This window comes from Budorcas taxicolor, chromosome 7 (assembly GCF_023091745.1).
Source record: "Budorcas taxicolor isolate Tak-1 chromosome 7, Takin1.1, whole genome shotgun sequence".
Classification (NCBI taxonomy): Eukaryota; Metazoa; Chordata; class Mammalia; order Artiodactyla; family Bovidae; genus Budorcas; species Budorcas taxicolor.
The window spans coordinates 45,992,589-46,011,548 of record NC_068916.1 but is presented as its reverse complement, the minus strand read 5'-3'; the positions used below and the strand labels follow the sequence as shown (position 1 = coordinate 46,011,548).

The following is an 18,960-nucleotide window of genomic DNA, read 5'->3' as shown; positions in this document are numbered from 1 at the left end:
CCAACACTGGTGGGCCAGGGCCTTGCTGACTGCAGGACTCATCTGGCCAGGGATGACACGGAAAAGGCTGCCTTTTGAGTAAAGGGTTCTAACTAAGGGAAGGGAGCAGCCCAAATGCCTGATGCTGCCACTCTTCTGGGGCACCACTATCACCGTGAGCCTCAGGAAGAGCAGAGCAGAATTCCAGAGAGAGACCTCCATGGCACTACGTGCACAGAGAGAGCTGTAACCCTGCCAGCATGGGGGAGCCCACACAGGCGAGCCAGCAGAGCTTCCTGGGCCAGTGGGGCCACACCAGGCCACAGGAGCCATGCTCTCTCATGGGGCTGTGGGAGGCCCTTCTCAGTCCAGGGTCCAGGTGGCTTTCCCAGGAGCCCAGTGGGACCTGGCTGCGGGGGTCGAGGGAAGGGAGAGCCAGCGTGGCCCCCAGGTGTGGCCTCTGGCCAGGGTGAGCCTTGAGCTCCTCTCTCCCCACTCCTCATTCCCAAGGCCTCGCTGTGTCATGTGAGGAGGAATCAAACTTCATGGGCACCGACCCGGGTCAGCTCCCAAAGGTGGACAGATGTCACGATCACAGCAGCAGCCACACAGAGGTCAACTCAGAAAACATGTGTTTAATGGGGGGCAGTGGGGGGAGGCGGGTCACAGCCCACGAGGCCCATGGTGGCCGGGTGCCCACATCCAGCTACTTCTCATCGACCTTCTCCGAGGACTGGGACTGCTTCTTCTGGGGCAAGTCTTCAAGCATGAGGCTCAGCACGTGCACAATCTCATAGTACAGCTCCTGAAGCCTGGGAATCGAGGAGGAGGGCCTTAGCTCACAGTGGGCTCCACTCCACCTGGCCCTGCCCACTGCACGCTCGCACCTGCATGTCCACCATACCTGGCAGGTGTGGGTCAGGAAAGAGCAGGGACCTGAGAACCAGACTGGGCTGGGTGGGAAGGCCAGGTTGGCCAGGGTCCCTGGGCTTTGGGAGGAAGTTATCTTACTGCCCATGTTAGGTTGGAGATAGCAGACCCCTGGGCTCTGAGTGAAGTGACTGCCTGAGGGCTGCCTGGACACTGCCAGATCTACTCTTGGGCCAACACCAGGCACTCCTAGACCCCCTCCAGTCTACAAAGCCCTCCAGGGGGCTTCTGCTGAGACATCAGGCTAACTGTGCCCCTCTTCTTCCTGCAGTAATGGCCAGTGTGACCCCAGCTAATTCACACTGAGCACAGCCCCGGGCTTCACACACACTGCTTTCCTAGTGTCAGTCCTTCCTGTGACAGGTGGGAAAGGGACAAAGACTTGGCCAGAGTCACACAGGAAGCAGTAACAGAAGCACGTCAGGAGCTTCAGCTTCTGACTTGCAGCCAGAGGTCTTTCCTCTGCCCCACTGAGAAGGGCTTGGTGAGGTGCTCTTGGAGAATCAAAGGAAGCAATGTTTAAAAACAGGTCAGTTTTTTAAACTGAGGAGGACCAATGGGCCGTGCTCCCCCCACCAGCAACAGACCTGCCCATACAGCAGCCCAGCCCCTGCACACCCCCCAAGAAAGACCTGGCTCTGCCTTCCCTGCACATCAGCCAGCACCCCACCAGGGCCCATGGGCCAGGGTCAGCGGGGCTGGGACTGACTTGTAGATGGTAGCATCCTGGTTGTCCAGGGTGGACAAGTAGATGTCAATGAAGGGCAGGCTAGTGCCAAAATCATCCAAGACCATGGGGTCAGTGTGCCGTAAAGTCTTCTTAAACTTCTCCACCAGTTCAGTGAAACTCTTGTGGTCAAGATCTTTCTAGAGAGAGGAGCATAAACAGAGCAAGACGATGAGAGTCTTGCTACATGAAGACCGAGGGACCCTCCACGAGGAACGCAGGCAGAGGCCTGACCCTGGCCCCAAGAGGAGTCCTGAGTACAAGCACAGGTCACCCCAACCCCTTCTGGGCCTGGACCCCACTGCCTGGGGTCACCTGGTGAGCCACTATGAGGACAGGTGACATGGAAGGAACCGGGATAGCCTGAGCACGGCTCAGCATTTCACCCTGTTGTGGACAAATCCCAGGCACACAAACCAGGGGGACGTCTCCACCTCGGAGAGGAGGCTGAGGAGAGAGGCACTGGCCTCGTGGGGAGAAAGGGGTAGTGGTTCAGGACCTGGCTGGGCACTCCAGGCAGCTCAGAGGACTTCAGCCCTCACAGTTGTATCATGCTTGACAGAAAATCTCCAGCCCATTGAGCTCATTCTTGTTCCAGTTTAGAAAAACTGAGGTTAGTAACACCTGTCAGGGCCTCTGTGACCTCCCCCGCTCAGCGAATGGGAATGGAGCCTGCCTGGCACCCAGTGAATCCTTGGGAACAAGACTGCTCCAGGCCAGTGGCCCAGCAATGGAGTGTTGTCCATGAAGGAGGGAAATGTTAGCGCTTCCCTCGTGGCTCAGATGGTAAAGAATCTGCCTGCAATTCAGGAGACCTGGGTTCAATCCCTGGGTCAGGAAGATTCCCTGGAGAAGGAAATGACAACCCACTCCAGTTTGCTTGCCTGGGAAATCGCATGGACAGAGGAGCCTGGTGGGCTATAGTCAATGGCCCAGCAATGGAGTGTTGCCCATGAAGGAGGGAAATAGTATAATCACAACACTCAACACTTGAAGAGGTCCAGAGAAAATACAAAAAGGTAGAGAACACAGTCTGACTCTGAAAACTAGAGAGGGGTGGGCAGCCGACTCTCCAAATGCACAGATGCCTAAGGCCACCCGCCTTCCACCCCAGCCCCCAGGCCCGTCTTCCTGACCATTCCTTCAGCCCTGACTGTCCCTCTGCTTGTCTGCCTGCCCACGGAGACAGCCTACCTGGGTCTGCATCAGCTTGCCAACCTCTTCCTGCTGCCGCTTCAAAATCACTTGCTTCTCTTCCATGAGGTTCATGCGTCTCTCCAGCATCAGCTCCTGCTCAAACTGTTTGATGGAGTCCTAGAGGGCAGGAGGACGGAGGTAAGATGCAGGGCTATCCCTGTACACCGTCCTCACCTCCCTCTTCCCCAGTCTCCTGCTGCCACTCAGGCCCCTCAGCAGGAGGACCCCTCACAGGGCCAGCCCCCAACTCAAGCTGCCCGCTGCAGCTGCAGTGACCTCCCAGGTACCTGTCCTGCTGGCCACCATCATGAGGGAGGGCTCAGGGAGAAGGGTTGCGCCAGCACAGAGACGGGCCCACCTGGCCCCCTCCCTTCCACTTCCGGAGCAAAACGGCTCAGAGATGATCCACCTGCCACACTTAACCAACAACCACCCCGCCGCCCCGCCAGTCCTTACAAGCGCCACCTCACCTCCGTGTGGATGATCATCACACCCACAAACATGCTGAGGAAGACAAAGGAGGCAAGCAAGATGAAGATGATGGTGAACGACCGGCTCAGAATCAAATTCCGGGCGTCCAGCTGCTCCTGCAGGTCTGTCCAGCCATCGACCTGTGCAGGCAGGGCAAGTGCCAAGGCTCAGGGGGCAGGGCTCCTGCTCACCTGCCCTAGGGGAGCCCTGGCCCTACTGAGGAGCAGGCTGGCTCTTCTTCCACATCAGCCCCTCCACATCACACCCCCTAATCCACCGACTCCAGTGCATACAGGCTGGCCTGGAGATGCAGGGCACCACTGGCTGTGGGCACTTCTGGCCAATGTGCCCTAAGGGCTCTTCTCCAAAAGGCCTTCCAGACTTCCCCAAGAGACATTGCCCCTCTGCCAGGCCCTCCTTTGGGAAAGACCTCAATCTTGCCAGAACCCAATAGAATCTAGACTTTGAGACTCAGGTTTTGCAGACTTATTCTGCATGGATTTGTGACAGCCTATTCCCCAAAAGGCTTCGTGATGTGGGTTTTCCTTCTAAATTACACTTCAATTAGGATGAATTATCTTTTGAGAACTTTTAAAAAGTTTTACCACCCTGTGAGGCAAATAAGAATGCGGTAGGGAGTCACAAGATTAGAGTCAGTGATGGACTCTTGGCTAGGGTGCTGGCCTGTGCCTAGTCCTGGGAGGCCATTCCTCAGCTTCCCCCCAACCCCAGCTAAGTGTCTGAGTGTGGGAAAGACCCCAAGTGAGGCCCAGCATGTCCACACACTCGCACCAGCTGCCAGTCCTCTTTCAAGGCCCCTGCCTGCCCCCGACCCCCGCCACTATTCCCAAACATGGTACCGTGGCCAAGCTGAAGAGGGTGAAGAAGGCCAAAGCCAGGTTCCCCCAGTTATTCATGTCACCCCCCTCTGGAAGTCCAAACAGGCAGAAGCCCAGGATGGCGAAGATGTACATTAGGATGAAGAACAGGATGAGCACGGAGGCCACGGTGTAGGCTGTCTGCCCCACGGCAGTGATAAGTGTCTACAAGGCAGAGACACAAGGGCTAGGTCAGGCTGCCGGCCGGGCTGGGCTCAGAGGACAGCGGTTCAGCCTGTCCCAACCATAGCTGCCCCAGTACCTGGCCTTGCCTAGCACATGATAGATGCTCCATAAATGGTTGAATGAACGAGTGGGAACAGTGTCCAGACTGAGGGCGGGAGCAATCTAACAGTGGTTCACCAGGGCACGGCCTCCATGCTCAGTCACCCATGGGGGGATTGCCCGTGCTGCCCCAGGGCCCAGGTAGTCGCCCCATCAGCACCCCTGAGCACTCGACTGGAACCCAGCCTGCCTCTGTTCATCCCAGGGTGTCCTGCTCCTGCTCCTCAGCTGAGGGCCAGCCCTGAATGCTCTTCCAGGTCCAGGAGGAGCAGGGGAGCCACCTTGGAAACAGGAATGAAGAAGGCTCAGAGGAGTGGGGCTTCCCAGGTTTTCTGGGCCCCATCTCACAGGCAGGTCTTCATCTTGTGATCTCAGTCTTCGTCCATGACATAGGTGTTGGTCTTATCTCCCACACCTCATCGTTCATTCTCCCTGCCCTGGAGTCTTGCATATACATGTTCAGCTACCTAGATCTGTCCCTGATACCTTGTCAAGGTAGGGAGATGTTCCTATTTCAAGGGGCAGGATCAGAAGCTCAGAGAAACAAAATGTCTCGTCCACAGTCACATTGTGATACACCGGCAGGGCTGGAACCCACTCTCCAGCCCCTTGCATTGTGCCACCATTGTCAGCTGCAAAAATTCTTTTTTTCTAAGAATTTTTTCAATAAACTATTAACATAGAAAAGGAGGTACTGGTAGAGCTGGGACCCAAGACAGTGAAGTTCTGACAGTGCGAGGTGAAGTGTGAAGCAGAGAGACAGCCAAGGAGCACTGGGGCTGCTCTACATGCAGACCAGTCTGGCAGCTGCCTGCAGGAATAAATGCCCACCCCATACCTCCCTCCTCTCCTCGGAGAAAGAAAACCAGTGTTTGGGGATTCGTTCCAAAAGAACTGAGATGTTTAAAAAAAAAAATGCTGCCTCCACTCCTGCAAGAGAAACAGAACTTCTTTCCCAAGATTGCCAAGACTAAGGAGGTAAGAAATCACAAAGAACGCGCCAGTGGGATGCAGCGTGTAGGTGAGGTCTGCATGGTCAACAGGTCCAAAAAAGCCCCTTCCCGGAGAAGCATGGGCCTGAGCAGAGCCCGGGCAAACACACTGGGCCCAGGACGAGCGCCTGAGCGCGTGCTTGGGCCACCTCTGAAGTGCGCTCTGACACCACTGAGCCAAGTAAAGACCGGCCACCATGTGCCCCCCAGCAGGAGCAGGACTTCCAGAGCTTCCTGAACAAGTCATGAGACCCTCCCCTCAAGAGAAGCTGCAGACTTTTAGTTTTCTGGGGGAAGATGTGAGTGGCCAGAGCCATCAAAGAGCTGGAGGCTCCTGGGCACATACTCCAAAGGGTCTGGACCATAAGAAAAGCAGTCACTCTGCAGCACGGGAGAGAGGGAAAGAGGAGATGGGCTCGAGTCAGAACAGCTTTCAAAGCTCAGCTCCAGTGTCTAACTGCGGAGTGACTGTGGGTCTGTTTCTTCATCTGTGAAACATGGCTAACACCTTTCCTAGAATCGTCTGTGAGGGAAATGAGATAAAACAGGTAAAGATCAACCTCCCACACAAGAGGACTCAACCACCGTAGGAGAGAAACGGAAGTACCATTTCATCCGGGGCCCTATCGTCCGCACTCGCAGAGCCGCAGCACTCCGGGCCACTCACCCGGATGCCGCGGCTGTAGGTGATAAGCTTGAGGATGCGCAGGGACTGCACACCGTCGGCGATGTTGAGGTAGGGGTAGTGCTTGCCCTTGATCTTGCGGAGACTGTAGGGGATGAAGATGATGATGATAATGACCACATCGAGTAGGTTGTAGCCATCCTTCCAGTAGGCGACGGGGTCCACGTATAGTTTCATGCAGAACTCAGAGCTATAGATGGACACAAAGATGAGCTCTGAGACCTGCAGGGTGGCAAGGGTGGCAGGGTCAGACCAAGCTGCACACCTTCCCCCGCCTGGGCCACCCGATGAGGGGCATATGTTGGCAGGGGGAGGATGCTCCTAAGTCAGCCACAGGACAGAGAAACCCAGGCAGAGTCCCGGACACACAGTGGACACAGTGTGCCTGATTCCCTTCTCCTTCTGAGTCTTCCCTACCCTGTGGCCTCGACCCAGAGAGCTTCGGAATGATTGACCGTCAGCATGACTATCGAGGCCCAGTGGGAAGTATACATCAGGCAACACGGAAGGAAGGCTCCCAAAGAGAAGATTCCAACAGCCTTCTGGCCAACTTTAATACCCAGATGAACAGAGATGAACTACTCACACATCTACTTATATTTACTCTATTATCACACCTACTTAAAATCAGTTAACTAATCTGCTTCTGAAGAATATTCTGCTTATTTTCAACTGTTACACCTTATGAAACAACCTTATTCAAATTCTTCTTATGTATGAACAATTCCAGGGGATTTTATTTTACCAAAACGCACTTTTTGAGGCATCTAAGTTTTTTCTTATCGTAAAGAAACACAACAATGAATGAGACAGAAAATGTCCAGCCCCTATGAAACTGACAGTCTAGTAGGAGAGACAGAAATGAAGGTTTAGACAAATACATATACACCATCACACAGGAAGGAAAGTGAAATGGCCACAAGGGAGAAAGGGACTGGTCAGGTGGGGAGGGGCGGTCATGACAGCTACTTAGAAAAGGTGCAGAGTGGAGGCCTTGCTAAAGCCAGGAATGCAGCCATAACAAAATCTAGGAGAATACTTCCCAGGGGTGTGCCACAAGCGTCCTAAAGTGAGAAAGGAATGGCAGAGCCAGAGTGGCTGGAACAGAAAGGGGCAAGCAGAGCAGATGAAGGTGGAGAGGCCAACTGTGTAGGGAGGGCCTGGCAGGCCTGGGGAAGGCTGTGAACTTCAACCTCAGCCTTGGAGCTTGAGCAAGGAAGTGATGTGAACTGATTTACAGTTTTAAGAGATCTCCATGGAAATGACAGTGTGGGGAAACTGGCGGGAATAGCGACTGGGAGGCAAGTTAGGATGGAGATGATAGACAGTAGAAGAATTAATTCTAGCATCACTCAGGCAAGAGACTGGGTTAGATTGCACTGGACTGGGGGACAGTGCGGGGCTGAAGAGAAGAGGACAGATTCCAGATGTATTCTGTAAGCAGTGATGACAGGACTTTCTGATGGACTCAGGGATGTACAGAAGGCACGGAAGATTCCTCACACAGAGCAACTGGGTAAATGCTGATGCCTTTAACTGAGATGAGTTTGGGGTGGGTTGAAGGGGGGAGGCTAGAAAGAGTTTCTAGAGGGAAATAGAAAAGGTTTTGAGATACACCACCTTTTAAATATGTCAGATGCTATCACTGGAAATTATAGCTCAAGCCACAACTATCCATTTGGATTACATAAGGGCCTCTGGTGGTGTTATTTGTCCTGTACACTTATATTTGTGGTCTCCACATGGCAACCATTTACATACACTTTTATGTTTGTTAACTACAATGAAACATTTAGATACACAAAAAGATGTAAAAGAATAATATAATGAACAACCATATACTACCATTTAGCTTAAGAAATAAAATATTACCATTACAGGCAGAACATTGATCAAATCCCCTTCCCTTTCCACAAAAGCAAGCCTATTTCAAATCTGGAGTATGCCTTGCTCATATATTTTATACTTTTACCACATATGTATCCCTAAAAGTGTATGGTATGGTTCTGCATCTTTCATATACTACATAAATTGCATATATACTAAAGTATCCTTTGGGAAATTTTTTTTATTTAAAATTATAAGATTCATCCATGTTGACATATGTAAACCTAGTTTAGAGTCTACCCACTATTTAGCAATTCCACTTATGAAAATATTATAATTTTTTAAATCTAGTTACCCATTGGGTGATATTCAGCTTCTTTGTAATTTTTTACCTATAAAAGCACAAAAAGTTTGAGCAAAAATACAGGGCCACTTAAAAAGCAGACTTGAGGTCCTATGCCCCTGGGCCCTCCTCTCAGCCAGTGCATAGGCAAGATGGTTGGGAGTACAGTGTCCTTGAACCTATGAATAGATCCTCCATGTCCCCAGGGACTCCTGCCCACACCACACCAGTTCTGAGCACCCCCCGGGCTCCCAGCTGCTGGAGCACCCAAAAGGGAATTCTCCTGTTTGCTAAGATTCTGCTGTGCCTGGTGATTCTGATCTGCCTCAATCGGTGATCAAATGATATTTACTACTATCTTATTTACCATCTATGTGTATTACCTGTACATCGAGATATAGATTACCAACTGGCCTTGGAGTGATTTCTCCCAGACCCTCATAGTAGTCACCCTCTGCCTGATCACCCGTTGTTCCCAATTTGTCCCGATTTTTTGCTGGACCTGCTACATGTGTTTCAAATAGCTTCTCCTACACTGACTTATCTTTTCACCTCTTTAATGATCTTCTGATGAACACAAGTTTAAAGTTTTAATGGAATCAAATTAACCAAACTTTTTCTTCATTGCTTATATATTTCATACCTTAAAATTCCTTTCCCTCCTGAGATCATATAAATCTTCTATATTTTCTTCTAAACATTTTGAAGTTTCACTTTTCAAGTTAGGTCTTTAGCTGTGTATGCTGGAAGGGAGAGATTCAACTGGAGTGTTTTCCTGCATAGGTACTGTTTAATGAAGAAGCTGTCTTCCACCACTCATCTGCAGGGCCATCTGTCAGGGGCCAGGTTTTCATCCAAGCCCGGGCTGATTCTGAGTGCTCTGTCCTGTTCCACTGGCCTATTTGTCTATCTGTGTTGTCTATTCATGCATTTCATCCTGCTTAGTTACTAACAGGCCTTACAGAAGGCCTTACAGAAAGCCTTACAGAAAGACTTCTCCCCTTTTCACTTTAAAAACCATCTTGGTTTCCCTTTCTTTCATTCTTCCATCTCAATTTTAGCATTGGCTTTTGGCAACCCATAAAAAAATCCTGCCAGATTTCTTATTGGAACTGCACTGATATTATATAGTTTAACCGGGGGAGACTGCATCTTGAAGAAACTGAGTCTTTCTATGCATGATCTAATATATCCTTCCATTTCTCTACATCTTCTTTAATAACCTTTATATATTTCTTTCTCTTTAAAAACCTCACAATACTTTTATTAGATTTGCCTCTAACACTTTCTGTATCTTATAAGAAGTGCTGTGTCTTTTGTTGCTGATATATTAAATATATTTTATTTCTTAATCATATATCTACCAAATTTTCTGGGCTTTATTTTTTATTAACTTATTAATTGTATTAACTTTATATTTATTCCAGATTCTTTGGGGATTTCTATGCAGAAATCATAACACCTGTGAATAATTACAGTCTTTTAAAACTTTCTTTCTAATTCTTAATTTTTTTTATTCCTTTTCCTTGTATTATACATTGGCTAAGACACTGATACAAATCTTGTCAAGAATAACTGGACTACAGCTTTTAAAAAAATGCTGTTATAATTTCACCATTGAGTGTGAACTTTGATATAGGTTTTTCATAGGTACTCTTAATTACTTTAAAACAAATCCTTTCTATCCCTAGTGTGATAAATTTTTATCATGAAAGGTACTCAAGATAAACTGTTTTATGCATCTCTTAAAGTGATTTTATTGGACTTTTTTCTCCTTTAGTATTTTAAGCTAGTTAATAAAATACCTAGATTTTTCTAATACTTGCATTCCTGGAAAAGCCCAACTTGGCAATGTTATATATTACCTTCTTCATATATTTTTAAAACTTCAGTTTCCTAATATTCTGTTTGGGATTATAATGTCCAAGTTCATGATATTGGGCATAATTTTCCTTTTTCATTTTGTCATTGTGTAGTTTTGGCATGAAGGTTATACTAAGTCGTCCCTTAGTATTCCCAGGGGACTGGTTCCAGGACTATCCCACAGATAAAAAAATCCAAGGATGCTCAAGTCCCTTATAAAATATGGCATGGTATCTGCATATAAGCTATACATATTCTCCCCACATACTTTAAAACATTTTTAGATTATTTACAATGTTGTTCAGTCGCTAAGTTGTATCTGACTCTGCTACCCTATGGACTGCAGCACTCCAGGCTTCCCCGTCCTTCACTTTTCGGAGTCTGCTCAAACTCATGTCCATTGAGTCAGTGATCCTATCCAACCATCTCATCCTCTGTTGCCCCTTCTCCTTTTGCCTGCAATATTTCCCAGCATCAGAGTCTTTTCAAGTGAGTCAGCTCTTCCCAGCAGGTGGCAAAAGTATTAGAGCTTCAGCTTCAGCTTCAGCATCAGTCCTTCCACTGAATATTCAGGGTTGACTAGGGATTAACTGGTTTGATCTTTCTGCAGTCCAAGGGTCTCTCAAGAGTCTTCTCCAGCACCACAGTTCAAAAGCATCAATTCTTCGGCACTCAGCCTTCATTATGTTCCAACTCTCACATCTGTACATGACTACTGGAAAAACCATACCTGGAATTTTGTCAGCAAAATGATATCTCTGCTTTTGAATACATTGTCTAGGTTTGTCATAGCTTTCCTTCCAAGGAACAGTACAGTTCAGTCGCTCAGTCATGTCTGACTCTTTGCAACGCCATGGACTGCAGCACACCAAGCTTCCCTGTCCATCACCAACTCCCGGAGCTTGCTCAAACACATGTCCATCAAGTCAATGATGCCATCCAACCATCTCATCCTCTGTCATCCCCTTCTCCTCTTGCCCTCAATCTTTCCCAGCATCAGGGTCTTTTCCAATGAGTCAGTTCTTCATACCAAGTGGCCAAAATATTGGAGCTTCAGCTTCAGCATCAGTCCTTCCAATGAATATTCAGGCCTGATTTTCTTTAGGACAGACTGGTTAGATCTCCTTGCAGTCCAAGGGAGTCTCAAGAGTCTTCTCCAACACCACAGTTCAAAAGCATCAATTTTTTGGCACTCACCTTTCTTTATAGTCCAACTCTCACATCCATACCCAACTACTGGAAAAACCATAACTTTGATGAGATGGACCTTTGTTGGAAAAGTAATGTCTCTGCTTTTTAATATGCTGTCTAGGTTGGTCATAGCTTTTCTTCCAAGGAACAAGTGTCATAATCTCATGGCTGCAGCCACCATCTGCAGTGATTTTGGAGCCCCCAACATAAAGTCTCTCACTGCTTCCATTGTCTCCCCATCCATTTGCCATGAAGTGATGGGACCAGATGTCATGATCTTAGTTTTGAATGTTGAGATTTAAGCCAACTTGTTTACTCTCCTTTTTCACTTTCATCAAGAGGCTCTTTAGTTCTTCTTCACTTTCTGCCATAAGGGTGGTGTCATCTGTGTATCTGAGGTTATTGATATTTTTCCAGGCAATCTTAATTCTAGTTCATGCATCATCCAGCCTGGCATTTGCCATGATGTATTCTGCATATAAGTTAAATAAGCAGGGTGACAATATACAGCTTTGATGTACTCCTTTCCCAATTTGGAACCAGTCTGTTGTTCCATGTCCAGTTCTAACTGTTGCTTCTTGACCTGCATACAGATTTCTCAGGAGGCAGGTCAGGTGGTCTTGTATTTCCTTTTCTTGAAGAATTTTCCACAGTTTGTTGTGATACACACAGTCAAAGGCTCTGATGTAGTCAATAAAGCAGAAATCGATGTTTTTCTGGAACTCTCTTGCTTTTTCCATGATCCAGTGGATGTTGGCAATTTGATCTCTGCTTCCTCTGCCTTTTCTAAATCCAGCTTGAACATCTGGAAGTTCACAGTTCATATACTGCTGAAGTCTGGCTTAGAAAATTTTGACCATTACTTTGCTAGCATGAAAGAGGAGTAAACAGTAGTAGATATAATGGTCATCTGAGTTAAATTCACCCATTCCAGTCCATTTTAGTTCTCTGATTCCTAGAATGTCAATGTTCACTCTTGCCATCTCCTGTTTGACCACTTCCAGTTTGCCTTGATTCATGGACCTAACATTCCAGGTTCCTATGCAATATTGCTATTTACAGTATTGGACCTTGCTTCTATCACCAGTCACATCCACATCTGGGTATTGTTTTTACTTTGGCTCCATCCCTTCATTCTTTCTGGAGTTATTTCTCCACTGATCTATGGTTTTTCCAGTGGTCATATATGGATGTGAGAGTTGGACTATGAAAAAAGCTGAGCGCCAAAGAATTGATGCTTTTGAACTGTGGTGTTGGAGAAGACTCTTGAGAGTCCCTTGGACTGCAAGGAGATCCAACCAGTCCATCCTAAAAGAGATCAGTCCTGGGTGTTCGGTGGAAGGACTGAAGCTGAAGCTGAAACTCCAGTACTTTGGCCACCTCATGTGAAGAGCTGACTCATTGGAAAAGACCCTGATGCTGGGAGGGATTGTGGGCAGGAGGAGAAGGGGACGACAGAGGATGAGATGGCTGGATGGCATCACCGACTCGATGGACATGAGTTTGGGTAGACTCCAGGAGATGGTGATGGACAAGGAGGCCTGGCATGATTCATGGGGTCGCAAAGAGTCAGACACGACTGAGCAATTGAACTGAACTGAACTGAAGAAGTGTACAATTGTGCGGTAGTTTGAGCACTCTTTGGCATTGCTTTTCTTTGGGACTGGAATGAAAACTGATCTTTTCCAGTCCTGTGGCCACAGCTGAGTTTTGCAAATTTGCTTTCATATTGAGTGAAGCATTTTAACAGCATCATCTTTTAGGATTTGAAATAGCTCAACTGGAATTCTATCACCTCCACTAGCTTTGTTTGTAGTGATGCTTCCTAAGGCCCACTTGACTTCACATTCCAGGATGTCTGGCTCTAGGTGAGTGATCACACCATTGTAGTTATCTGGATCATTAAAATTTTTTTCTTATAATTCTTCTGTGTATTCTTGCCACCTCTTCTGCTTCTGTTAGGTCCATACCATCCATTTCTATCCTTTTTTGTGCCCATCTTTCCATGAAATGGTCCCTTGGTATCACTAATTTTCTTGAAGAGATCTTAAATCTTTCCCACTCTATTGTTTTCCTCTATTTCTTTGCATTGATCACTGAGGAAGGCTTTCCTATGTCTCCTTGCTATTCTTTGAAGTGAAGTTTGCTCAGTCGTGTCTGACTCTTTGTGACCCCATGGCCTATACAGTTGCATTCAGATGGGTATCTTTCCTTTTCTCCTTTCCCTTTTGATTCTCTTCTTTTCTCACCTGTTTGTAAGGCCTCCTCAGACAACCATTTTGCCTTTTTGCATTTCTTTTTCTTGGGGATGGTCTTGATCACTGCCTCCTGTACAATGTCCCAAACCTCCGTCCATAGTCCTTCAGGCACTCTATCAGATCTAATTCCTTGAATCTATTTGTCACTTCCACTGTATAATCTTAAGGGATTTGATTTAGGTCATACCTGAATGGTCTAATGGTTTTCCCTTCTTTCTTCAATTTAAGTCTGAATTTGGCAACAAGAAGTTCATGATCTGAGCTACAGTCAGCTCCCAGCCTTGTTTTTGCTGACTATACAGAGCTTCTCCATCTTTGGCTGCAAAGTATATAATCAATCTGATTTGGGTATTCTTGGCAAAATTCTGTTACCCTTTGCCCTGCTTCATTTTGTGCTCCAAGGCCAAATTTGCCTGTTACTCCAGGTCTCTCTTGACTTCCTACTTTTGCATTCCAGTCCCCCATAATGAAAAGGACATCTTTTTTTGGGTGTTAGTTCTAGAAGGCCTTATAGGTCTTCACAGAACCATTCAGCTTCAGCTTCTTCAGCATTACCAGTTGGGGCATAGACTTGGATTACCATGATATTGAATGGTTTTCCTTAGAAATGAACAGAGATCATTCTGTCATTTTTGAGACTGCACCCAAGTACTGCATTTTGGACTCTTTTGTTGACTATGATGGCGACTCCATTTCTTCTAAGGGATTCTTGCTCACGGTAGTAGATATAATGGTCATCTGAGTTAAATTCGCCCATTCCAGTCCATTATAGTTTGCTGATTCCTAAAATGTCGATGTTCACTCTTGCCACCTCCTGTTTCACCACCTCCAATTTACCTTGATTTATGGACCTAACATTCCAGGTTCCTATGCAATATTGTTCTTTACAGCATCGGACTTTACTTCCATCACCAGCACATCCATAACTGGGCATTGTTTTCACTTTGGCTCCGTCTCTTTTCTTTCTGTTATCTCTCCACTGATCTCCAGTAGCATATAGGGCACCTACCGACCTGGGGAGTTCATCTTTCAGTGTCCTATCTTTTTGCCTTTCCATACTGTTTGGGGTTCTCAAGGCAAGAATACTGCAGTAGTTTGCCATTCCCTTCTCCAGCGGACCTTGTCAGAACTGTCTACCATGACCCATCCGTCTTGAGTGGCCCTACACGGCATGGCTCATAGCTTCTTCTTAAATAGATGCTTTCTATTTCCATATCATTTTATTTCATAAATTTGATGCTAATCATGATAAAAATGTTTCATTGCTTTCAACATGACAGAAAATATGGGAATGGCATTTCTGTTTCAGCAATAGAACCAGCAGCTTATCTTTCCAGAAAATGTATTCAGAAGGATTCTTTATCTGGTAAATGACGCCCAGAGCAGTCTGCGGACAGTTCCATAACCTACACCATTGTGCTGCTTCTTTCCAACCCGACGACCAGCACCGTGAATGACAGCTCACAGCTTTTGCATGTAGATAGCAAGTTGTCCCCCCCATCATTTGGTGAAGAGATTATTTTCCTCCCCCTGAAAGATTGTGGCACCCTTGTCAAGAGTCAATTGGCCATAGGTATTTGGATTTATTTCTAGAATGTCAACTCTATTCTATAGGTCTGTATCTGTCCTGTGAGTACCACACTCTTTTCATTATTATATCTCTGTAGAAAGTTTTTTAGGGGCTTCCCTCATAGCTCATTCAGTGAAGAATCCTCCTGCAATGCAGGAGACTCAGTTCTATTACTGGGTCCGGAAGATCTCCTAGAGAGGGAAATGGCAACCTACTCCAGTATTCCTGCTTGGAAAATCCCATGGATATAGGAGCGTGGTGGGCTACAGTCCATGGGGTTGCAAGAGTCAGACACAACTTAGCGAAGAAGCCAACAGAGAAAGTTTCTGAAGTCAGAAAATGCAAATTCTCCAACTTTTGTTCTTCATTTTCAATGTTTTCTTGGCTATTCACAGTCATATGGATTTAAGAATCTGGTTTTCAATCTCTTTTTTTAAAAGGCCATTGAAATTTTGATAGGAATTGAACTGAATTTGTAGTTCACTTTGGATAGTCCTCTTAATAAGTTTTTTAATCCATGAATATAGGATGCCGTTACATTTTTTATTTAGGTTTTAATTTCTTTTAGCAATGTTTTATAATTTTCAATTTATACATCTCTCATCTCCTTGGCTAAATTTACTCCTAGGTATTTTATTATTTTGAATGCTATTGTAAATGGAATTTTCTTAATTTCCTTTTCATAGTGTTCCTATTAGTGTACAGAAATACAACAAATTTTGGTTGTTAATCTTGTATCCTGCAACTTTACTGAATTCATTTAATAGCTCTAATAGTTGAGTTTGTGTATGGATGTATTCTTTAGAATTTTCTATATATAAGATCAAGTCAAATTTAGGTAATTTTGGTTCTTCCTTTCCAATTTGGACAACTTTCAGTTCTTTTTCTTGCCTAACTGCTCTGGCTAGAACTTTCAGTGCAATGTTGAATAACGGTGAAAACAGGCATTTGTCTTGTTCTTAATCTCAAAGGAAAGATTTTCAGTCTTTTACCACTGAGTATTATGTTAGCTGTGGGATTTCTTCATAATTACCCATTATCAAATTAAGAAATTTCCTTTCCATTTCTAGTTTGTTTGTTTTTTTAACCACGAAAGGGTGTTGAATTTCGTCAAATGCTTCTTCAGTTATCTACTGAGGTAATTTTGTTTCCTTCACTCTACTGATGTATTACATGCATCGCTTTTCCCGAGCTGAACCACCGTTGCACTCCTGGGATAAATTCCACTTAGTCGTGGCATATAACCTTTTTAAGTACATTTCTGGGCTCAGATATATCTTGAGGATTAATGCATCTATATTTGTAGGGATGTTGGTCTCTTTATTTCTTGTGATGTTTTTGGCTTTGATCTCAGGGTAATGCTGGCCTCATGGAATGAATTCAGAAATATTCCCTCTTCTCCTACTTTTGGAAGAGTCTGAGAAGGATTGGTGCTTGTTGTTTTTTAAATGCAGAGTAAAATTAACCACCAAAGCCATCCAGTTCTGGGCATTTCTTTGCTGCGAGGCTTTTGATTAGTGATCCAACCTCTTTATTTATAGGTCTGTTTCAGTATATCTGTTTTCTATTTCTTCTTAAATCAGTTTGGTAGGTGATATGTTTCTAGGATTTTTTCCATTTCATCTAGATTATCTAATTCATTGGTGTACAAAGTCTTCACAGTATTCTCATATTAAACGTTTTATTTCTATAACGTCAGTAGTAACGTCCCAGCTTTTCATTTCTCTCATTATTAATTTGAGTCTTCTTATTTTTAGTCAGTCTAGCTAAAAGCTTATGAGTTTTGTGGATCTCTTCAGAGAACTGAACTTTAATCTTTTATGTTATTGACTTTTCTCTGTTATCTCTCTATTCTCTATTTTGTTTCACACTCTAATCTTATTATTACTAAAGAATGCATGCAGCCTCCCTGGACTTGAGTCTTGCCAGTCTTTTCTTGTGTGTGTGTGGCTGCACTGGGTCTTTGTTGCTGTGCGGGCTTTTCTCCAGTTGTGGGGGCTACTCTCTAGCTGCAGGGTGAGTTGCTCACTGCACTGGCTTCTCTTGTTGCAAAGCACAGGCTCTAAGGCATGCAGGCTTCAGAAGCTGCGGAGCATGGGCTCACTAGCTGCAGCTCCCAAGCACAGGCTCAGTGGGCTTAGTTGTCCTGTGGCATGTGGGATCTTCCCAGATCAGGGATCAAACCCATGTCTCCTGCACTGGCAGGTGAACTGTTTACCACTGAGCCACCAGGGAAGTCCATTCTAACCTTTTTCACTTCTTTTCTTCAGCTAGCTTTGAGTTTAGTTTGTTCTCTTTCCAGTTCCTTAGGGTGTAAAATTAGGTTATTAATCTGAGATCTTTCTTTTGTTATAATGCAGACATTTACAGGTATAAATATTGCTCTGAGTACTGCTTCTGTTGCAACCTACAAGTTTCATTATGCTTTATTTTCATGTTCATTTGTCTTAAAGTATTTTCTAAATGCCTTTGTAATTTCTTCTTTGACCTATTATTTAATAGTTTGTGGCTTAATTTTCATATATTTGGAGATTTTTCAGTTTTCCTGCTTTTGTTGATTTTTAGTTTCATTCCATAACTGTCAGGAAAGATAATGTATATGATTTCAATATTTTTTAATTTACTGAGACTTGTTTTGTTGCCTAATATGTGGTCTATCCTGGTAAATGCTTCATGTGTACTTGAGAAAACTATTATATCTTCTTGACGAACTGACTCTATTGTCAATATATAATACCCCCCTTTGTCTCTTGTAACAGCTTTCTTTAATGTCTTTTTTTGTGTGATATGAGTATATCCAACCTAACTCTCCTTTGGTTTCTATTTGCATGTAGTAACTTCTTTCATTTTTCATTTTCAATCTATTTGTATCTTTGAATCTCAAGTGACAGCATATATTTGGATTTTTTTTTCTAGAATCAATTCTATCTTAATTGGAGAGCTTCACTTATTTAAAGTACTGATAAGAAAGAAAATATTTCTCCATTTTGCTATTTGTTTTACATAAGTCACATCTTTTTTGTCCTTCAGTTCCTCCACTACTGCTCTCTCTGGTGTTTGATTTTTTTGTAGTGTATCATTTTGGTTCTTTTCTCACTTCTTTCTCTGCATTTTTAAAGTTAGTTTTTTGGTGGTTACCCTCGAGATTACAACTGACCTCTTAAATTTAAAACAATCCATTTATTTATTCATTCATTCATTTGGCTGCACCAGGTCTTAATCTTCTATCTTTGCTGCAGCATGCAGAATTTTTTACTTCTTGCATGCCAGCTCTTAGTTGCAGCATGTAGGATCTAGTTTTCTAAGCAGGAATAGAACCCAGGTCCTCTGCACTGGGAGCGTGGAGTCTTAGCCACTGGACCGCCAGGGAAGTCCCAACAATCCATCTTTAATTAATACAACCTTAGCTTCAATAGTACATTAACAATTTTGTTCCTATAAATTCCATCCCTCCTCCACTTCATGACAAAACACACCTAAATATAGTGCATGCCCATTATCTGTCTATAATTATTTTGAACCATATAGAAAAAGAGAGGAGTTTGTTTTCAAACCCAAAATACAATACTGGATTTCATATTTACCTATGCAGTTACATTTATCACTGCCCTTTATTTCATCATAGGGCTTAACACATTATTGACCAGAGACATATTAACACCGTAGGCATTCAGTTCAGTTCAGTTCAGTAGCTCAGTCGTGTCTGACTCTTTGCGACCCCATGAATCGCAGCACGCCAGGCCTCCCTGTCCATCACCATCTCC

General features: G+C 45.0%; 1 protein-coding gene across 1 annotated transcript in view; it reads right to left on the bottom strand.

Annotated features, from left to right (window-relative positions):
• Positions 1-594: 594 nt before the first annotated feature.
• The window catches only part of CATSPER3 (cation channel sperm associated 3), a 29,668-nt gene continuing 11,302 nt past the window's right edge, over positions 595-18,960 (bottom strand). Inside the window, exons 3-8 of the mRNA XM_052643564.1 lie at positions 6,127-6,366; positions 4,165-4,347; positions 3,304-3,444; positions 2,831-2,950; positions 1,619-1,776; positions 595-791 (exon numbers count right to left, since the gene is read on the bottom strand). Of these exons, the coding sequence (XP_052499524.1) occupies positions 686-791; positions 1,619-1,776; positions 2,831-2,950; positions 3,304-3,444; positions 4,165-4,347; positions 6,127-6,366 (948 nt within the window). The 3' untranslated portion in view covers positions 595-685. The remainder of the gene's footprint in view (positions 792-1,618; positions 1,777-2,830; positions 2,951-3,303; positions 3,445-4,164; positions 4,348-6,126; positions 6,367-18,960) is intronic.